The sequence below is a fragment of the Mandrillus leucophaeus genome, unplaced genomic scaffold (genome assembly GCF_000951045.1).
Source record: "Mandrillus leucophaeus isolate KB7577 unplaced genomic scaffold, Mleu.le_1.0 Scaffold128, whole genome shotgun sequence".
Lineage (NCBI taxonomy): Eukaryota > Metazoa > Chordata > Mammalia > Primates > Cercopithecidae > Mandrillus > Mandrillus leucophaeus.
The window spans coordinates 2,927,884-2,948,407 of NW_012101209.1; the positions used below are offsets into that span (position 1 = coordinate 2,927,884).

At 41.5% G+C, this 20,524-nt stretch overlaps 1 protein-coding gene across 1 annotated transcript in view; it reads right to left on the reverse strand.

The window, feature by feature from the left end:
* WIPF3 (WAS/WASL interacting protein family, member 3) overlaps nt 1–8,308 on the reverse strand; it is an 83,899-nt gene extending 75,591 nt beyond the window's left edge. Inside the window, exon 1 of the mRNA XM_011972287.1 lies at nt 8,219–8,308. Within this exon, the coding sequence (XP_011827677.1) occupies nt 8,219–8,308 (90 nt within the window). The remainder of the gene's footprint in view (nt 1–8,218) is intronic.
* Nucleotides 8,309–20,524: the final 12,216 nt, after the last annotated feature.

Below are 20,524 nucleotides of genomic sequence, written 5' to 3' on the forward strand. Positions count from 1 at the left end.
TGGGCATTATGAGTCTGTAATCACTGCCTCTTGCACACCACTGCAAGCCCTCTCCTCTTTGTTCCTGCCACCCCTCCCACCTCACAGCTGTGAAAAAAGAAACACATTTAAATACCATCCTGAATGGCCCTTTGGAAGTATGAGTGGCAGGTCCTGCCACACTTCTTTCTCTTCCAGACCAAGGCAACCTGCTGCCAACACTGGCTCCTTTTTCACTAAAGCCATGTTCCTGCTCCTGGTGCTAACCACCAAAGAAGAGAGGGAAAATCAAGTTTTTAAAATTGCTTAAAGACAGAGGTATCATTTTGCAAACTGTTAAGCAGCAATCAAATGTCAATGCTATCCTAACAGCTTGGCCTGATGCAAAAGGCTTCTCCTTATTCCAGTGGCCACTATCAGTTCCTGGTAAGCTTCCCCAATCCCTCATTAGTGACACTAATCAAAGTACCAGAGTGTCAGGGGAACCTAAGTGAGTGACAGTGTGTAAGAATTTTTAAGCCTTTCATTATTCCAAATGCACCAGCAGACATGCAAATTACGTTTTCCAGAATATGGTATAATATGCAATTCTACTAAGCACCCTTCCACCTAGCGACCCTCCGCCCCTGCAATTTTTTTTTTTAACAACAGCGAACACAAAATTCCAAAAAAAAGCTCTCATGGGACTTCAGAGAGCACTCCATTTTCTTTCACAGATTGGCATGTTTTTCTATACCGCATGCACCCCAGCATGCTAAAGACGGTGGGAAAACCTTCCAATATATGTCACAGCTTACATTTCCTACTGGAAAGCCTACTTTGCCAAGGAATCATGCAATCCTTAGACTGCAAGGAGAAAAATCATGCCACCGAATTTCCTGAAAGCAAAGACTCTGGCAAACAGGAACAAGGGAGGAAAACAACTAGGGGTGCGATAAGCTTCTCACTGTAATCTCCCTTCAGCATCCTATGAAACATCACTCCCGGAACGGGCAGGCAGAAATATACGGCACCTAAGTGTCTTCCTACTTAGAGCGTTGCTTTTCATGGTAAAAAGTGATTATCAAGCCAGTTTCCTCTTTGTATTTAAATAATAAGACATGGCCTGCCCTAGGTGAACTGTTTCTTCCTTAGGATATTGAAACTTGAATGGCAACATTAAAAAATAATGGTATAAAAATCCACATTCTACTTTATAAATAAACACAAATGCTGTAGCCATAAACCCTACTGTCAGGCTTTGCCTGGGCAACCCAACTGCAAAGAATTTCTCAGCTGGTCGGTGACATGTAGGGAGAGTGCACCACTCATGGTTAGGGACTGTGGCAAGAAAACAGAAATCACAGGCCCCCGAGGGGCTTCTTTGCTCATCTTGGAATCTACCAAGGGGTCAAAGTACAGTTGAAATCAAAAGTTCAGTAAAATTCTGACGCATTTCAAATATCAAATCCATTCTAATTTCCTTTAGATATATTTTTAGGTTACATCTTATAAGTAAAGCAACAGTAATAATTTAAATTTAAGTGGACCAACACACCATGTGGGCAATTTTGACACTGATAATGAATTTTATTTTTTATTACTATTTTTTTGAGCCAGGCTGGAGTGCAGTGGTGTGATCTTGGTTCACTGCAACCTCCACCTCTTGGGTTCAAGCGATTCTCCTGCCTCAGCCTCCTAAGTAGCTGGGATTACAGGTACTCGCCACCATACCTGGCTAATTTTTGTATTTTTTAGTAGAGATGGGGTTTCACCATGTTAGCCAGGCTGGTCTCGAACTCCTGACCTCAAGTGATCTACCTGCCTTGGCCTCCCAAAGTGCTGGGATTACAGGCTTGAGCCACTGTGCCAGACAATATTGAATTTTAAAGAGATAAGACAAAGGAGTTCAAAAACTGGGGAACCAGAAGCAAGAAATGAGGGAAAGGAGACGAAGAGAGCCGTCTGGCTTTGCTTTAAGCCTGCTTCACAGCTTCAGCAGGCCCCATCAACCCTTCTCTCCGTTCCACACTCTTGAAAAAAGAAAAGATGCTCATCAGGGATGGAGATGGGGAGGAGCAGGAAGGGGTGAGGGGAGAGGTAGAAGGCTGAAACTAAAAAACATTTAGCCTAATTTCCCCCTAACCTACTCCCCAGGTCTTCCAGAGCTGGCGTGAAGTTTGCATTTCCTTACAGAGGATCAGACATTCACACAAAATGATCCCCATCTTACAAAGATTACATATAATAAAACCTGACATGCTGGTCTATGCACACTGACAAAGGCTCTCTTGACCAGAGAATCCTGACCTCCTAATCAAAATTTAATTAAGCTTCCAAAGCTTCTCCCAGGCCCACCTGTGCACTCCCTTGTAAAATCCAGTTTTGACAAAACCCCCTGCTAAGTCGGTTGAGCAAGGACCACCCCATCTCGATATGTGATCACCCTTGATATCCAATCAGGTGCCTCATCCCTAACCAACCCCCGGGGTATGTCTGATCACCCTGGCTTGTCTTCAGTAAGAATCTTGTTAGCTCCATTCACCCAGAATCCCCTTTAGCCCTGATGTTTCTTTTTAGTATATTTACTGACCCCACCCTGCTCCTGGGCTATATATTCCCTCTTGCCCATGTTGTATTCGGAGTTGAGCCCAATCTCTCTCCCCTACTGCAAAATCCTATCCACCTGTTATGACGGTCCTAAACAAAGTCTTTCTTACCATGCTTTCTACCTTTGAATATACTTTTTTCTTTCACAACATAGATGTTTAGAGTTCTGTACACTGATTATAAAAAGTTTTAACTCCATTTCTTAACCCAATTTACACAAATAATTGTTCATTCATTCATGTATTCATTTATTCAGAGAGTTGAGTACTTATTTCGAGCCAGGCATGAGTGACACAAAACATGAAATATAGACCCCACTCAAATTTTTAAAAAAGTTAAAAACTACTACCTGCTCTGAAGCAAGGGGTTTGCAGATATAGAAGCCAGCAGTGTAACAGGAAGGGACACCTGAGCTGGGATGAATGGGAAGAGCCTTTCTGGGCTCTCAATGACTACGCAGAAGACTTAAGTAGGAGACTCCAGGACAGAGGCACAGGAGGAGGTCTTAGAGACAGGCAGGGGCCAGACCATGCAGGATGGAGTGGGCCACAGCTCAGTAGGGTCCAGGAAGTTCCGGAGAGGAGAAGCAGAGGATGTGCGTGTGCAAGATCTCTGGCTACTGCGGTGGGTGGGTGGGTGGTGGGTAGTGGGAATGAGAGGCTGAATGAGCCCAGCTGACTGCGGGACAGGTGTTGGCAAACTTTTCTTGGAAGGGGCCAGGCTGTAAATATTTTAGGCATGTGGGCCAAAAGGCAAAAAATCTACAATACAATGTATATACTCATATAACAAAAGAGAAAACAAACTTCCACAAAATATTTACTGACAAAACTCAGAACATAGTAATAATAATTGAGGAAAATTTTTAAAATTCAAGCCTACTAGTGAGAAGAATGGAATTCTTTGAGGAATAACATTTTGCTTAATTGGTGTTCGCTGCTGTAGCATAAAAACAGTCATAGACAAAATGCATGAGTGTGGCTGTGCTCCAATAACACTATTTATGGATTGAAATGTGAATTTCATATACTTTTCATGTGTCGCAAAGTATTACTTTCCTTTTAATTTTTTTTCCAGCCATTTGAAAATGTAAAAACCAGTTTTAGCTGGAGGATGATAAAAAACAGGTGGTGAGCTGGCTGTGGCCCAGAGGCCCTGGTTTGCCAGCCTTTGTTGCAGAAGGTCCCATATTCTGCATGTGTCTGATTGCTTGCTCATGAGGTCACTCATTCTGGGCAGATTACCACAGGGTGACGCTCTGTGCGCCTCCTTGTATCCAGCAGAGGCTTGTGATAGGAGGTCATTCCATTACACGTGACGGTAAGTTTGATGCATTTTAAAGAGACGTTTTCCCCTTTGCAGTAAGAAGCATCTATGGGTGATACTTCTGACCCTGAGAACATCTTTTTCCCCCACAACCTTTCACTCTGGTTTTAGCTTTCATGGATGATCCTTGTCTGAATCAATCATGACACTGGAAGTTACAAATCAATTTGGATATGATTTTTTTTTCTCTTTTAACCTTTTAAATTGTCCAGTACCACAAATAGAAAAGCACATAAAATAATTTTGTGTAGTTTAACATGTTTCTATAAAGTGATACTGTATGTCATCGCCACCTATGTCAAGAATTAGAGTCTTGCCAGCACTCTAGAAGCACCCAGGGCCTTTCTGATCCTGAGTCCCCCACTCTCCTCCCAAAGGGTGCCATCTCCTGATTTTACGGTGATCCCTTTCTTGGTTTTCCTCATAATTCTACCAGCTTGTCTTGCATTCCTAAACACTGTAGTTTATTTTTTTTCTGTTTTGGAGCTTTATATACATGGGATCATACAGCATGTATTCTCTTGTCAGGTGGCTATTCCTCCATGTTGTTGCATGTATTGTTGATTCATTTTCACTGCTGTATATTACTTTATAGCATGACCATCACACACATTTTATCAATCCATTCTGCCGTTGATGGACACGGGGGGTTGTTTCCAGTTTTGTGCTATTCATGCTGCTACAAACGTTCTTAACATGTCTTTTGGGTCATGCAGGCACACACTTCTCTTGGATATCTACCTAAGATGCACATGTTTAACTGTGGTAGGTGCTGTCAAATGGTTTTCCAAAGGGTTTATATCAATTTACACTCCCACCAGCAGTGTATGAGAGTTTCCATCACTCTGCATCCTTGCCAACATTTATCATTTTCTTCTTTATAATTCTGAATGATTTTAATGGCTGCTTCATATACCATTGAGAGAATATATAATACATTATTGAATCTCCTATCATAAAAAATATGGGTTGTTTTTTGTTTCTTTCTTTTTGGTTATTATTACAAGTAATACTTTCATTAATCTTCTATAGCTATATATTTCTGTATATCTATGATTAGTTACTTAAATAAAAATTACCTGAAGTGAAGCCACGTCAAGAAAATTACTTGAAGTGAAACTAGGTCCGTTTTTTACTGACAAATTGTATCTTAGGGCATTTCACCAAGTTTTGCTTCCACCAAAAGTTATAAGTGCCTAGTTCCTAATACTCCAGCCAACATTTAAAAAGTATCGCACTAAACTGATAGATAAAAATGGTTTTTCATTATTTTAATTTGTTCTTATTAAACTGTAGTGAGGTTAATATATTCGTATTTCTTCAATCTAACCATATCCTGTACCCATCTTTGCATTCATCATTTCCATAGTAATCTGTAAGAGCTCTTTATATGCTAAAGACGTTAATTATTTGCCTTTAACATGTATTGTAAGTATACATGTTATTTTTCTACATAAATGTAGAAAATACGTTTTAAGAAAATATTAAAATTTACGTGATTATTTTACTCCTAAATTGACCTGTTCTTCAGAAAGAGAGAGAGAAATGAAGGAGAGAATGTAAAAAATTTAACCAAAGGTAGAATTATTTTTTATTACGCATTTAAGCATCTTTAAAGAAGGAATTCCCTAATGAAATATTAAATGTTCTTGTCAGCATTATCGAATTCTCTTCTGATCTTTGTTATTTATCACATATATTAAGTAGTTGATTTCATTATGCACAAAATATGTTTTTTGTTGGTTTGTTTGTTTTGAGACGGAGTCTCATTTTGTCGCCCAGGCTGGAGTGCAGTGGCGCCATCTCAGCTCACTGCAAGCTCCACCTCCCGGGTTCACGCCATTCTCCTGCCTTAGCCTCCCGGGTAGCTGGGACTACAGGTGCCCGCCACCATGCCCCGTTTATTTTTTTGTATTTTTAGTAGAGATGGGGTTTCACCGTGTTAGTCAGGATGCTGGATCTCCTGACCTCGTGATGTGCCCGCCTTGGCCTCCCAAAGTGCTGGGATTACAGGCGTGAGCCACCACGCCCAGACAAAATGTGTGTTGTTTCTAATCCATCATTTTATACCTACTTTTCCATATTAGCATAGATGTAAATTTTTTTTTTTTTTTTTTGGACAGGTATCTCACTCTGTCGCCCAGGCTGGAGTGCAGTGGTGCAATCTTGGCTTACTGAAAACTCCGCCTCCCAGGTTCAAGTAATTCTCCCTGCCACAGCCTCCTGAGTAGCTGGGATTACAGGCGCCTGCCATCACACTCGGCTAACTTTTGTATTTTTTAGTAGAGATGGGGTTTCGCCATGTTGGCCAGGCTGGTCTTGAATTCCTGACCTCAGGACATCTGCCCACCTTGGCTTCCCAAAGTGCTGGGATAACAGGCGTAAGCCACTGTGCCTCGCCAGATGTAAGTTTTAATTACCATCACTGCATAATGCAATTTTTAATTAACAGTATGACATAATACATTTCATTTATTTCTTGTAAGCCATTTAAGATGTATTTTTTCACTAGAATAAATAGCATTGCTTGACATATCCTTTGCATAAATTCTTTTTGGCATTTTTAGGGTTAAATTCTTAAATCAGTCTCAAAAATAAAACTACCTGATTATCAGGGGAAAAACTATGATACATACACATTTACTGTTTTCTTAGAGAAGACTCCAGAAAGACCTGTTTAACTTTTACTGAGTCCTAGACATTTGTCTGTCACCAGCAATGTTTAAAAAGGATTATTTTCTCAAACCTCCAATAACATGGGTTTTGTTCAGTTTATTTACTCTGGCTAAATTTATGGGTACATCATGTATTTGCAGTTATTCTAAGTTGTACTTCTTCAGTGCTTGCAAGATCCATATGATAGCTTCATGTGTGTTTACTTACAAACCATCACTTTGTGGCACTGACCTTGAATTTGATTTTGGGTCAAATTCAGCAGTGAAACTTCAAGACTTATTCCTATTCTTTGTTTATATTGGTCAGAAAGCTCTCAAATGTAATTTATACTATGTGCTTTCTTTTTACTCTCTTGCAGGGCAAGTGCCAAGGTCCAGGCAGGTCTACGCCCTTGGCACCTCAGATAGGGTCGGTATACAAAACTAACGTCACATGGGGTGACATCTCAGGCATACTCTCACTCTCACCAGGGCCTGTGGTCATGCAGCAGGGGCCGCAGGCTCTCCCTTCATAGCCAACACTCCTCAGGGCCATGTCATCTGCGCATCTGAGGGAGGGCTGCACCTGGTGAGGAGGATGGCAGGGAGGTTCTGTTCCTGGCTTCTGCTGACTTGTCTCACACCATCCCTAAACAGCCCTGTCTCTGCGTGCCGTACCGTCATCTCGTTCATTTTTCCACTGAAAACAGAAGCTGTGGAGCTGGTGCGAGACGTCCCTCACTGAAGTGGTGTGAGGAATGGAGAATGAGTGTGAGAAGTGCTCCTGGTTTTCTTTAGAGGAAAAGTTTGCTGTAAGCATTAAGCACTAGCATTTTTCTGAAACTGTGTGTGTGTGGTGGTGATTTTTGCCCCACAAGGGGACATCTGGCAATATATAGGGCCATTTTTTTTACTGCCACAATTGTGGAGGGGTGCTACTGGCATCTAGTGGGTAGAGGCCAGGGATGTTGCTAAATATCCTACAATGCATAGGATAGCTCAAACAACAAAAAAAAATCTGACCCCAAATGTCAGTGGTGCCAAGGCTGAGAATCCCTGTTCCAAAACAAAATGACCACCCTCAGTGGCCCCCTTCTAGATCCAAACCAAACTATGAAACCAAGAGAAAGCGTTCAGCAACACAAACTGAAATAGCCTTGATTCAATCTTGTGTAGATAGGGAAACTTCATGTAAGGATTTTATATTTCGTTGTGGCATTTCCTATTACACTTAGCTTACTAGAGCCTAGTACAAGGGGACGGAAGCTCAAGCTATCATCATCACCATCCAGATTCCACACTGGAACTTGACTTCACAATGCCTCATTGGCTGTGCACTTTGGCATGGCCCCTCACGTAAGGTTTCCAGTGAGACAGAAAGTCACTCAGACTCGTGAGCCTGTACCAAGCAGCAGGCATGAGAAGGGAAATGAGGTAGACATCAGTAGACCAATGAGGTGGAGGTGGAAGCTGCTGAAGAATGGGGAGAGAAATGGCTGAGCCAGGCTGGTTTGGAATCAGACTCTAAACTGCCAGATCCAGCTACCTAAGATGCCACCTGCCACAGGGAAGGTAGGCAGAGCTGCTTCTGAACATTTAAAACCTTCTGCTCAAGTGTATTCAAGCAGTTTATGCTCCACAGCAAATCAATCAGAAAAAAAAGGTCTTACCGGGGGTGCTGATGGTGGGGGAGGGGGAGGAGCCCCCAGAGGCGGGGGAGGTGGAGGCAGAGGAGGTGGTGGCGGCGGTGGCACTGGCATGTGTCACGGTGTTGATATCTCCTGCTTATGAATGGTCCCAAGAGAGTGGCTTCTGCTCTGAAAAAGAGAAAAAGGATGGCTTTAAACTTGGATTTCTTTACTTATATGCAGGAAATGCATATCTTGATATACGCATATTATAGGCAGCTTGATTCTTTCACCTGTTCATTCATTCATTCATTCACTTGTTCATTAATTTATTCACGGAGTGCCCACTGTGAGGCAAGCCTTGTGCTGAGTGCTGGAGATTGACAAAAGCAGCCAGATTCTAGAGACAATTAGGTGTTAAAACTGATAGAATTTAGCTATTTGTGTCGCAACACAAATAGAATATATACATATATATGTATATATATAGCAATTCTTCATTCCATAATAATTTTTCCAGATAACTGACTTCTACCTCTTAAGCATTAAATTTTTAGTTTTATCATTTTCAATCATTCTGCATAGACTCCCATTTTCCTAAGCAGAGCAAATAGAATGAAATGTAACCTTTTCTGAATGTCACAGGCTCCACATGAACTCAGGACGCCAGCTTCGAGCAAGGCTTAGGGCGTTAGTCATTTTCCTGCCTCTTTCTCTTCTGTCAGCTCTTACTTTCCCTGCTATTCCTGTGTCATCATTTCTACACAGCCATCTGGATGAGGATGGGCCACCCCTCTCCTCTGCCTAGACTTTCTATCTGGTATTTGCTATGCAGGGGGCTTTTTGGCATGATTCTACAAACATGATTCTGTTTCAAATAGTTAATATTATAGGAGGTCTGATCTCCAGATAAATGTGTGGAGCCTGTATGTGTGCATGCATGTGTGTGTATGTGGGTGTGTGTCTTAGAACCCATAGCAAGGCACATTGCAAGGACTTAAAATCTGTATTAAAGAAAAACCCCATTAGTTTACAAGAATTGGAAAAACCTATATAAGAACCTAAAAACAATCAAAGCAGAAACTGAAATAAATCTCACACTTGGGCAGGGGTGATTTTGTGTTCCTGCTGCCCCTTTAGTCACTGGAGGACCAGAACAAAGCCTGTCCCTCTGTTATTTCATCTTTAAAATCCTGTGGCATTTATATTTTTTCATGTTAATATTCTTGTCTCCACAGAGGCCAAAAGCATTTATGTAATGTGATGTTTTCTTGTTAGCATAGTCCACTGAATTTTGCTCACCTAATATGTTAGTTTTTATCTTTTTATCAATGGCAATCATGTGACACACTAATCACACTTATTTCTATAATAATCTTCTAAGGTCAGGGCTTCAACGCCCTAGCATACCCCTTTTTATAGGTAAAGAAAAGGATGTTCAGAGACATTAACTCTTTTGCTCAAAGTCACCTATACTATAACTAAGCCTTGGGATTGGAACCAAGGCTTAACAGGTTCTAAAGTCCAAGAATATCAGATTTATCATTTTAACCCCTTTTAAGTACATAATTCAGTGGCATTAAGTGCATTCACAATGCTGTGCAACCAGCACCACTATCCATTTCCAGAACTTTTTCATCATGCCAAACAGAAACTCTGTACCCATAAAACAATAACTCCCCACTGTCTCCTCCCCTCAGCCCCCAGTAACTTCTGTTCTACTTTCTGTCTCTATGAATTTGTCTAGTCTAGGTACCTCATATATGTGGAACCATACAATATTTGTCTGTTTGAGTCTGGCTTATTTCATTTAGCATAATGTTTTCAACCTTCATTCATGTTGTAGCATGGATCAGAAATTCATTCTGAATTATTCCATTGTACATATACACCCCATTTAGTTGAACCATTCATCTATTGGTGAGTGCCTGGGTTGCTTTCACCTTTGGGGTGTTGTGAGAAATGCTGCTATGAACATTGGTGTACAAATATCTCTTCAAGACCTTGCTTTTCATTCTTTTCAGCGTATATGCAAGAGCGGAATTGCTAGATCTTATGGTACCATCTTTATTCCCAGCAGGGTTAATCTAAAATTGTATAAAAATTGTAAATGGCATAAAATATGTGTGTCAGTACAACTTTTTTGGGGAAAGAGTCCATCATAGTTTTCCTAAGAGTTCCAAGGAGGTACATAAGCTGATTGTTGTACATAACTACACTTTTCTTATGAAGTATTTCAGGCTCCTTGAAAAAAGGAGCCTGATCATCACTGTGTTACTGCCTCATTCCTTGATATTAAAACAAGAATGGAAAGACAGAAAAAGAAAATACTCATCAGAGTCCACACCATAAAACCGTAGTGAAATTGAGCAGAGATCTCATGGGGTAGTACTTGTTTCTTTCAGGTAACATCTATGTTATTTTATTACTAAAACTAAACTAATGGTGTACTAAGCTAATACACACAATGACATAGGGTCAGACACAGTTAGCATTTTACAGGCTGATGCTAAGGCAACTTGGATGCAGGCCCACAATTTAGTTGGAACAAGCATAAATTATCAGATATTTGTATTTTAACAGTTTCTTTTACAGGAGGCACTGGGTCTATTTTTTTATGATCTTTTATTCAATGGCAAAATATTTTCAGTCAAAAATTTATAGCAAGGATTAAAGAGTTGGTTGAAGTATTAACAGAACAAGAGAATATAGAGAGGTCTCATTATATAAGGATCTCGTCTTTTAACTAAGACACATGACAGGAGACAGAAATGCTTCCCCTGGTGAAAAACCAGAAAGGGTAGGGAAGAATAACCTTTTTTTTTTTTTTTTTTGAGACGGGGTCTTGCTCTGTCACCCAGGCTGGAGTGCAGTGGCTGGATCTCAGCTCACTGCAAGCTCCTCCTCTCGGGTTCACGCCATTCTCCTGCCTCAGCCTCTCGAGTAGCTGGGACTACAGGCACCCGCCACTTCGCCCGGCTAGTTTTTTGTATTTTTTAGTAGAGACAGGGTTTCACCGTGTTAGCCAGGATGGTCTCGATCTCCTGACCTCGTGATCCACCCGTCTCGGCCTCCCAACGTGCTGGGATTACAGGCTTGAGCCACCGTGCCCGGCCTGGAAGAATAACCTTTAAAAACTGAAATACCACTTACCTAAGGGTTTTGTCATTTACTTAAGAAAAAATAACTGTATAGAGAGACTTTAAGGAGAACTGCGGCAGAGCTATTCCTTTAATCCCTCAGCACATGGCTAGATTACATCTCCCAGTCTCCCTTGCAGTTAGGTGTGACCACGAGACTGAGTTCTGCTTAATGCAATGAAGGTCGAAGTGATGTGCTATTACTTCTGGGCTGGTTCAGAAAGACTTTCTGCCCATAACTTTTCTCTTTCTCCACCCATTGACTGGTAGCAAAGGTCCTATGTGTTGGCAGAGTCACAAGATGAAAGGAGTCCGGGACCCTGACTCACCTGTAAGACCACCTGCCAAACACCTGATTAGACTTTACAAATGTGAAAAATAAACTCCCATTGTGTTAAGCCATGAAGATTTTTGAGTTAATTTGTTTTATCCACTAATATTGAACCTATCCAATATAGGAACTAAACAAAATACAGTCAATTCTCATTATTCACTATAGTTATGTTTAGAAAGTTGTCATGAACACAGAGTGTGATGATTACTTTTATGTGTCAACTTAATTGGGCTAAGGGCTGCCCATCTGGCTGGTAGAACATAATTTCTGGGTGTATCTGTAAAGGTGTTTCCAAAGCGGGTTAGCATTTGAATCTGTAGATGGAGTAAAGGTCTCCCTCACCATTGTGGGTGGGAGCCATCTAATCCATTGAGGGCCCGGATAGAACAAGACAACCCGTGGCCAACGGCACTAGGAGTCATGTCTGAACAAATCTTATTGAACACTTGTATTTTCTCCATAAGGCACATCGCAGCCTTCTTGGGCTTAAGAATACTAGGCAGCGCTTCAAGCACTTTGCTGGAGGCCATTTTAAACTGCAAAACCACCAACAGTAAGTACAAAATTTGGAAAAAACGTGGCATTACACAGACTGCGAGAGGGACACTTGTTTATAGGATGAGAGCTGAAACAAGAAGGCAGTGTCCTGTTATTTCAACTCAGCTGGGAACATGCTTGTCAGTGTCTATAGTTTTCACCACTTTTCACATGCCTGGGAATGACCACAAAAGCACCATGATTACTGATTTTGGAGTTGCAAATACACTTTAGTGAGTACACGTAGGTGAATTTGCAAATGTAGAATCTGCAAGTAATAAGGATTGGCTGTATACCTTTTGACTCTCCCACCCAGTAGGTGCTCAGCACTGCACTGGGGACTTCTAAGACGTTTTATGTAATCCTCTCAACAACCGTGTGGTAGACGCTGACATTTCCATATAACAAATAATCCAACTTTGCCTCAGAGAACTATGCAATTTCTACTAAATTTCAGAAAGATCAGCAGAGCTGAGTGTAAAGCCCTGGTTTTTCTGATCTAAAACCCCATTTCGTTTTTTTTTTTGAGACAGAGCCTCGTCACCCAGGTTGGAGTGCAATAGCGTGATCTCGGCTCACTGCAACCTCCACCTCCTGGGTTCAAGCGATCCTCCCACCTCAGCCTCCCAAGTAGCTAGGACTATAGGCACACACCGCCACCCCTGGCTAATTTTTGTATTTTTAGTATAGACGGAGTTTTGCCATTAAAACCTCATTTCTACTGCACTGCATTCTTTATTAGCTTGATATGATTCAGGTCAAGTTACATCCTTGCTTCCATTTTGCAAAGATTTAAAAATATTTTTGAGACCATTAAATGAAAGAAACCCCATAAAGGTGACTGTAATTCTTCTGCTTGCTCCTCCCTCACCTGAGCAGCCTTGGTTTCTATCTAGTTTTATCTTCAGGAATGTGGGAATGCTTAGGTGCCACCCAGATGCCGCCTTGCTGAAGTTACAGGGAAGAATTTTTCAAAATCCAGGATTGGAGGATAGTTTTATATGTAGTGTTTGATGGCTGTGAAAGGCTTTTTTTTTTTTTTTTTCAGATACAATAATTAAACAATTATCTAAAGAAGAATATATTAAAATCTGACAGTTGAGAATGCTGAGCTCCAGGAAGTCAGGGGCTGCACCCAAGAGCTCTTCAAGGCTTTGTGTTCTCTCAACCCATTTAAAAATGTTGTTTTGCTCTGAAATGTATTTAAAATGTTTAGGATTTAAAAGGCCAGATTCTCAAAGGCTTTCATACTTTCTCCCAACTCATGAACTATCTGAAAAACAGCATTGAAATGCACATACAAACACCATTAGAGGGTGGTGAGGGAAACAGAACTAACACGCACTTCCATGGGAGGCCCAAATACAGGAGCTGGTCTCAGAACCAGATGGCCCTGGGTTCTGCTTCCACCTTTCCCTTTTCCTGGCTGTGTGGTCTTAGTCAGGTCCCTTAACCTTACTGGGTCTCTTTTTCTTCATTTGTAAATTAGGAGCTATAATGCTTAATTCTCTTTGTTGTCACTATTAAAACAAACACTGTATATGAAGACACAGTACACGTCCTGACACATACATGGAAGTGATACTTATCATCACCACTATAAATAACTACGTTAAAAGCAGGAGTCAGTTCAGGCCCGGTGGCTCATGACTGTAATCCTATCACTTTGGGAGGCCGAGGCGGATGGATCACTTGAGGTCAGGAGTTCCAAACCAGCCTGGCCAACATGGTGAAACCCCGTCTCTACTAACAACAACAAAAAAGGTGTGGTGGCAGGCTCCTGTAATCCCAGCTACTTGGGAGGCTGGCTGAGGTGGGAGAGTGGCTTGAATTGGGGAGGCAGATTTTCAGTGAGCCTAGATTGTGCCACTGCACCCCAGCCTGGGCAACAGAGCGAGACTCTGTCTCAAAAAAAAAAAAAAAAAAAAGGCGGGAGTCAGATAAATGCCCCAGGACGGGTAGAGAGTGCTAAGGGATAGCATCATCCATTCAAACTTAAGGAGGAGGCACAATAAAGAAACACTTGGTAGAAGTGATCTTATTTTTCACCAGGCAGAGAGGTGAATAGAGGAGTCTGTTCTAGTAAGCAGGAGCAGCAAATACTCAGAGATTCGGAAGTGGGAGAACACAAGCCGCCTGGGAGGCTCTGCATGTGTCGGGGAGAAGAGGAAAAGGCTGCCATGATGGAGGCTCTTCAATGACACTCGGCTATCCTGCAAGCGTCTTCTTCCTTGGGCCGGGGTGCTCATCTGTCTTGTGGTTGCCCACCGTCTTTTGAACACTTACCCTATGCTGGAGGAATTTTCCACATCGTGAGTCTCACCACCTCCAGCCAGAAGCAGGAACTCCTTCCCCAGCATCCCTTGCCAGTAGGGAGCGGGCTGTGACCAACCACTCAGAGGTGGGCTAGATAACAGGTGAAAGAGCACGGATGGGACATGGCTACAGGATGCGAGCCTGGGTCTGCAGTGGGAGCCCCTGTCAGCATGGATTGGGTGATACTGCATGGGAATACGAGCCCAGTATTGGCCAGAACCCCCTACTTCCCTCTTCCAAAAGCCCCATATCTATCTAGATTTTCGCACAAAGTTCAATTTTGAAATCTGGGTATATAATTTAAAAAGCATTTTTAAAAGCCAGTGGGCCACAGAGCACAGAGCACATCTGCAGGTCGCAGAGGACCTGCACGGCAACCTTTTTAGCGGGAGCTATTCCAGGGTGAGGGTACGGGCGCCCTACTTGATCCCTTTCTTTCCCTACATGATCAGCCTGTCTGTACCCTTCAGAAGTGATGTGGACTGAGCTTGCCTCTCTTTTAATAAAAATGTATATATGTCTGTGTTCCAACCACACTTTGTGAGTTATTTCAGAAAGAAAGAACTCATGGTAAGCAATTTTACACACTAGTTGCTCTCGTCAAACTCTTTTTTTTCCCCGAGAGTAGCCTGTGAGAGTACAGCTGTTCACACACAGAAAGTGTGCTTACATTTTAAAACATAAACAAGAAAGATTACTACTACCGCCTGACAAAAGCATGTGGGCTGGGTGCAGTGGCTCATACCTGTAATCCCAGGACTTTGGGAGGCCGAGATGGGTAGATAGCTTGAGCCCAGGAGTTCAAGATCAGCCTGGGCAACATGGCAAAACCCCATCTCTACAAAAAATACAAAAAAAATTAGCCAAGTGTGGTGGTGCACACCTGTAGTCCCGGCTACTCAAGAGGCTGAGATGGGAAGATCACCTGAGCCTGGGGAAGTCAAGGCTGCAGTAAGCTGTGATTGTACGACTACAGTCCAGCCTGGGCGACAGAGTGAGGCCCCATCTCAAAACAATAATAATAATAAAATAACACATTTGACTAGGAATCTGCAAACAAGGTACTCTGTGCAATCCTAACTTTGTATGTTTTGACACTGTTCCTCTTTCAAAGAAACACATCCCTTGTTTCTTTGGTTATAAAATGGGGCAGAGGGAGAAGAATAAAGATTTCTCACTTCTGAATGAATGAAGGCTAATAAACCCCATGACACAATATATATCTCATATTATGATCTCAATAGGGTCCTGCTACCTCTAAGGGTCCATCATTCATCTATTAAAGGTACCTTGTGGCCAGGAAATAGCAGCCCACAAGCCCACATGCAAACGAGATACAAATAAAGGGGTTCTCAACGTAAATGTAGTAAAGTTTCTAAAGCTGTAAGTAAAATAATAAAATAATTTTATTTTTTAAACTTCTCTCCAGGTGATGATGAGAACGATTTATGATGGTCACTTTCTGTTGTCACTTTCTTGTCACTTAATGAGCAAATTTCTCTGGCCACATCTCTCTCCTTGGACTTCCAACCTATGAGATCTCATGCCCCACCTACCACTTCTGTCAGTTAAGACTGTCCTCTTTTTGGCCAAATGGAAGTTGCTGCTCTCACTCTTCTCAATGATATAAAAAATCTGTAAATATTTAGGTTTTGTGGGAAGGTGGGGCAGGTTGGCCTGAGTAAGCAGAGAAGCCAGGAAGAGGATTGGGGGAAATCTGATGAAAAAAATCACTGAGCATGTATTTGTGCTCTAGATAACAGTGAAGCAAATTAGCCCTGACACAGCCCTTACTATGTATCAGGCACTGTCCTTAGAGCATTTCATATATTAGCCCTTTTCTAGGCACCACGACACCCCAATGAAATAGATACCATTATTATCTCCATTCTCCAGATGAGGCAATTGAAGGAAGGAGAGGTCAAGGAACTTGCCCAAGGTCACACAGTCTCAGTAGTGGAGGAGTTGGTACTCAAACCCAGAGTGTCAGGCTCCAGAGGCCAGGCTCTTAAGCACCATACTAAGTAAGGTCACTTGTATACAAATGACTTTCATGGTTTTTGCAATAGCCGCATACCACCTAAACTCATATTTATTCAACATTTACTATATATCAAGTCATGCTTTCAGTTAAATAAGTTTATTTTGGAAAATAAACTTTATTATCATAAATGGAAAACCAATACCACTTGGTTTGTAATAATGGGAAGTAATAATAAGAATAAATGGAAGGTAATAATAAGAATAAATACAGGATCTCAGGAAGAATAAACACTTGGAAGGTAATAAAAAGAAAGAAAGTAATAATAAGAATAAACACAGCCATTATTTTAAAATGTTTATAAACTCTCTAAACTCATCTCCAGTTTCCCCAGCAACACCTAAACCAGGCTTTGGGGAACAGTGATCTAGGTGGTATTTACCAAACTCCAGTCGAGGGTGAGTCACCGGAGATCTTGTTAAAATGCAGATTCTGGTTCAGCTGATTCAGTAGGTCTGAGTTGGGGTCTGGGATTCTGCATTTCTAACAAGCTTCTGGGTAAGGCCAACACTGTGCATGTGGGGCCACGCTGAACAGCTCTCCAATGTGGAAGGTTGTAAGAAAGGCACCATCTCCGCACAGACCTACTGAAGCAGAATCTCTGGGAGCATCTTATCTACAGGGGGGTTTTATGCTCGCTAAAGTTTGAAGAACCCTGCTCTAGAACATCAAGGATGATGAAAGCATTCTGTCTCCCATTGAGTCAGAAGTTGTGGCCTGTACTGAAAAGGCTCATTTTCATGTAGATTCATTTAATTTCAGCAGGCTGGGTCCATGCAAATAGCTACTGTACTTGGAATTGATTACGACATACAAAGTGAAAGGGAAACCATCGCTCTCACACAGGCGATATGAAGGACTTCTGACACCTGAGAAACACCAGCCCAGACATTGGCTCCAGAAGCTGAATTGGCTCAGCCCTAACTGGGTATTATAGTTAATTATCTGCTGAAGTGTTGAAAAGATTAATGTGGGTTTGTGTATGTGAATTCTAAAATGGAAACATACTTTAACCACATCTAATATGAAACCTAGTATGTCGCACATTCTAAGAAGAGCTCATAAATTGGTTTTCTTTTATAGGACTCTTATTGAAATGCAGATTTGTTCCCAGATCATTCATTGAATTCATTCTAATTTTTGAACAGTATTTGGTGAAAGGAAAAATGAAGATATTAATGATATTTATCACTGACTCAGGCATTTAAATTAGGGCTGAGTTCCATAAAAATTGTTATAAGTGTGGCTTCCAAGGGTGAAAGGAGAAAATATTGATTTCCTGTCTTTCTTTTCTTTCATCCTTGAATTAATTAAGATAAGAACTGGGCTTATTAAAAATACATAATATTAGTCACACATTCACGAGTAAGCTTCATTTTATATAACAGTTATGCTTCTAAAATAGGGTATCTCTAAGTTTTGGAAAATCAAGGTAAGCCTTAAGCATAAAAAAGGAGCTTAATATTTTTTTCCTTCAACTTTTAAGTTCTGGGGTACATGTGTAGGGTGTGCAGGTTACACAGGAAAACACATGCCGTAGTGGTTTGCTGCACTGATCAATCCATCATCTAGGTATTAAGCCCAGTATGCATTAGCTAAAGGGAGTTTATTGTTCAACAGAAACTTACAATTAGTATCATAAAATAATGAGCCATCTTACAAAATGAATGAGCACCTCTTTATGTTATGATGCTAGATTTTATACTAATGGTGTTTTTTTACTTTCTTAAGGCTAAGGTGGTAACTTTTCACGTTGTACGTACTCCAAAAATGCTATTATTCCAAAAATCATTAAGGAAATAATGTGCAGATGGGAGGTGGTATGGCGTACAAGAAGAAACAAATCCTTTCTTTCCAAGTTTTGGGTGTGACTTTAGATTAGTTTAAGTACTTTAACCTTATTCCTACTGCTCCAGGACAAGCAGATTCTGATGTCCTGGCTCCCTCGTCCAGTTTGAAGTTAGGCTAAAAACTCAAACAGCCTGCAGCAAGGAGCCTCCCTCACCTCAGCTACCAGGTAGATTCCTTCCTGAGGCAGCCAGTACATCACTGACAGCCAAGTCTCACAAATCGACTGGCAGGTGTCACCTCTCAGTGTCCATGACATCACTCCCAGGTTTAACACGTACTCCTCTCTAGACTACTTACTATGAAGTCAAACTCCACATCTCATCCTCCACTGCGTTCTGGGCCTTCTCCATTTTACCCACATCACACTGTTGACATTTTCTTATGTCCTTTTTTTTTTTTAAGAAAAATACATCTCTAAGTCTTTGCCCATGGTACTCAGGCTGCAGGTCAGGGCCTTCACCATCTGGAAAATACCTACTAACCTGCAAAACTGTGTTCAGGTGCCAGCTTCTCTGCATTGACTTTCTTCTCCCTTTGGGAGGGCTAACTGCCCGTATAGCACTTTGCACTTTGGTCACACTTCTATTATGGTACTAGGCACTCTGGCAATTTTCTTCTTTTTCATTTTCGTTTTGCTTTGTTTGAGACAGAGTTTTGCTCTGTCACCCAAGCTGGAGTGCAGTGGCATGATCTCAGCACACTGCAAGCTCTGCCCCACCAGGGCCAAGCAATTCTCATGCCTCAGCCTCCAGAATAGCTGGGATCACAGGCATGGGCCACCATGCCCGGCCCTATTTTCCTTTTATATGTCTCTGTGTGCCCCTTCACTGGACCATGGGCTCCTCAAAGGTTCAAAGATAGGGACTATGTCTTTGGGATATTGGTATTGCCAAGGCCAAAAGTAATGCTGAATGCCAAATACCATTGCCTTGGTGTATTAGTCTGTTCTCGCGTTGCTATAAAGAAATGCCTGAAACTGAGGAATTTATAAAGAAAAGAGGTTTAACTGGCTCACAGTTCCGCAGGCTATACAGGAAGCAAAAAGGCATCTGCTCCTGGGGAGGCCTCAGGGAACATTTACTTATGGCCGAAGGCAAAGTGGGAGCAGTGTCTACATGGCAGAAGCAGGACTGGGGTGGGGGTGCCACACACTTTTAAACAACCAGATCTCGTGAGAACTCACCATCATGAGAGCAATGATGAGGGGATGGCGCTAAACCATTCAGGAGAAACCGCCCATGATCCAATCACCTCCCACCAGGCCCCACCTCCAACATTGGGGATTACAATTCAACAGGAGATTTCGACAGGGATACAAAAATCCAAACCATATCAGTTGGTACTGAGATTTTTTTTATCAAGGCAATGGCATATAATTGCCAGGAATCAGGCTCCCGCAAAAGATGGAGACAAACCTTGTTAGTAGAACATTAAGAAAGTTCTATGTGAATCTAGAAATGAGATATCATCTTAATGATTATTAAAGAAAAATATTACAAACTAAAAAGGGGAAGAGAAGTGTCAAAGTTTCTGTCCAATGGCAGACCTCAATATCGGCGTGGGAATAACATATATTCTGAATGTTGGGTTCTCCCAGGAGATGGAGGTTGCAGTGAGCCGAAATCGTGCCACCGCACTCCAGCCTGGGTGACAGAGTGAGACTCAATCTAAAAAAAAAAAAAAAATGAATGTTTGGTTCTCAAAGCTTACAGTGCTCACTAGAAAAGCCTTTGCTGGCATGATGGAAAGCAAGGCAATCAAAGAGAAATAATTGATAGTTGGAAAACTGGTCTCTAGTTCTGGCTTTAATTCCCATCTATTTCTTCATCAAGAAAAAGGTAGAGTGTTTATTCTTTCCTAAGTTGTATAAATATGAGGAGCAAAGGAGTACTGCTTTAAGACAAATATTAAAGAAATTAAAAATTGCATATGATCCTCTCCAAAAAACAAAGTTCTTCCAAATGTAATTTTTTAAAGTAAGGATATGGTGGCTTCTTGGAAATGGAAGTGGTCTTACTAAAGGGCAGCAGAGAGGAGGCAGCTTGCTTTTAGATTTCTAGATTAAAAAACCCACTTTTCAAAATAAAGTTCAAGAAGGTCTTCCAGTTTTAAGATGGTAAAAATATCTG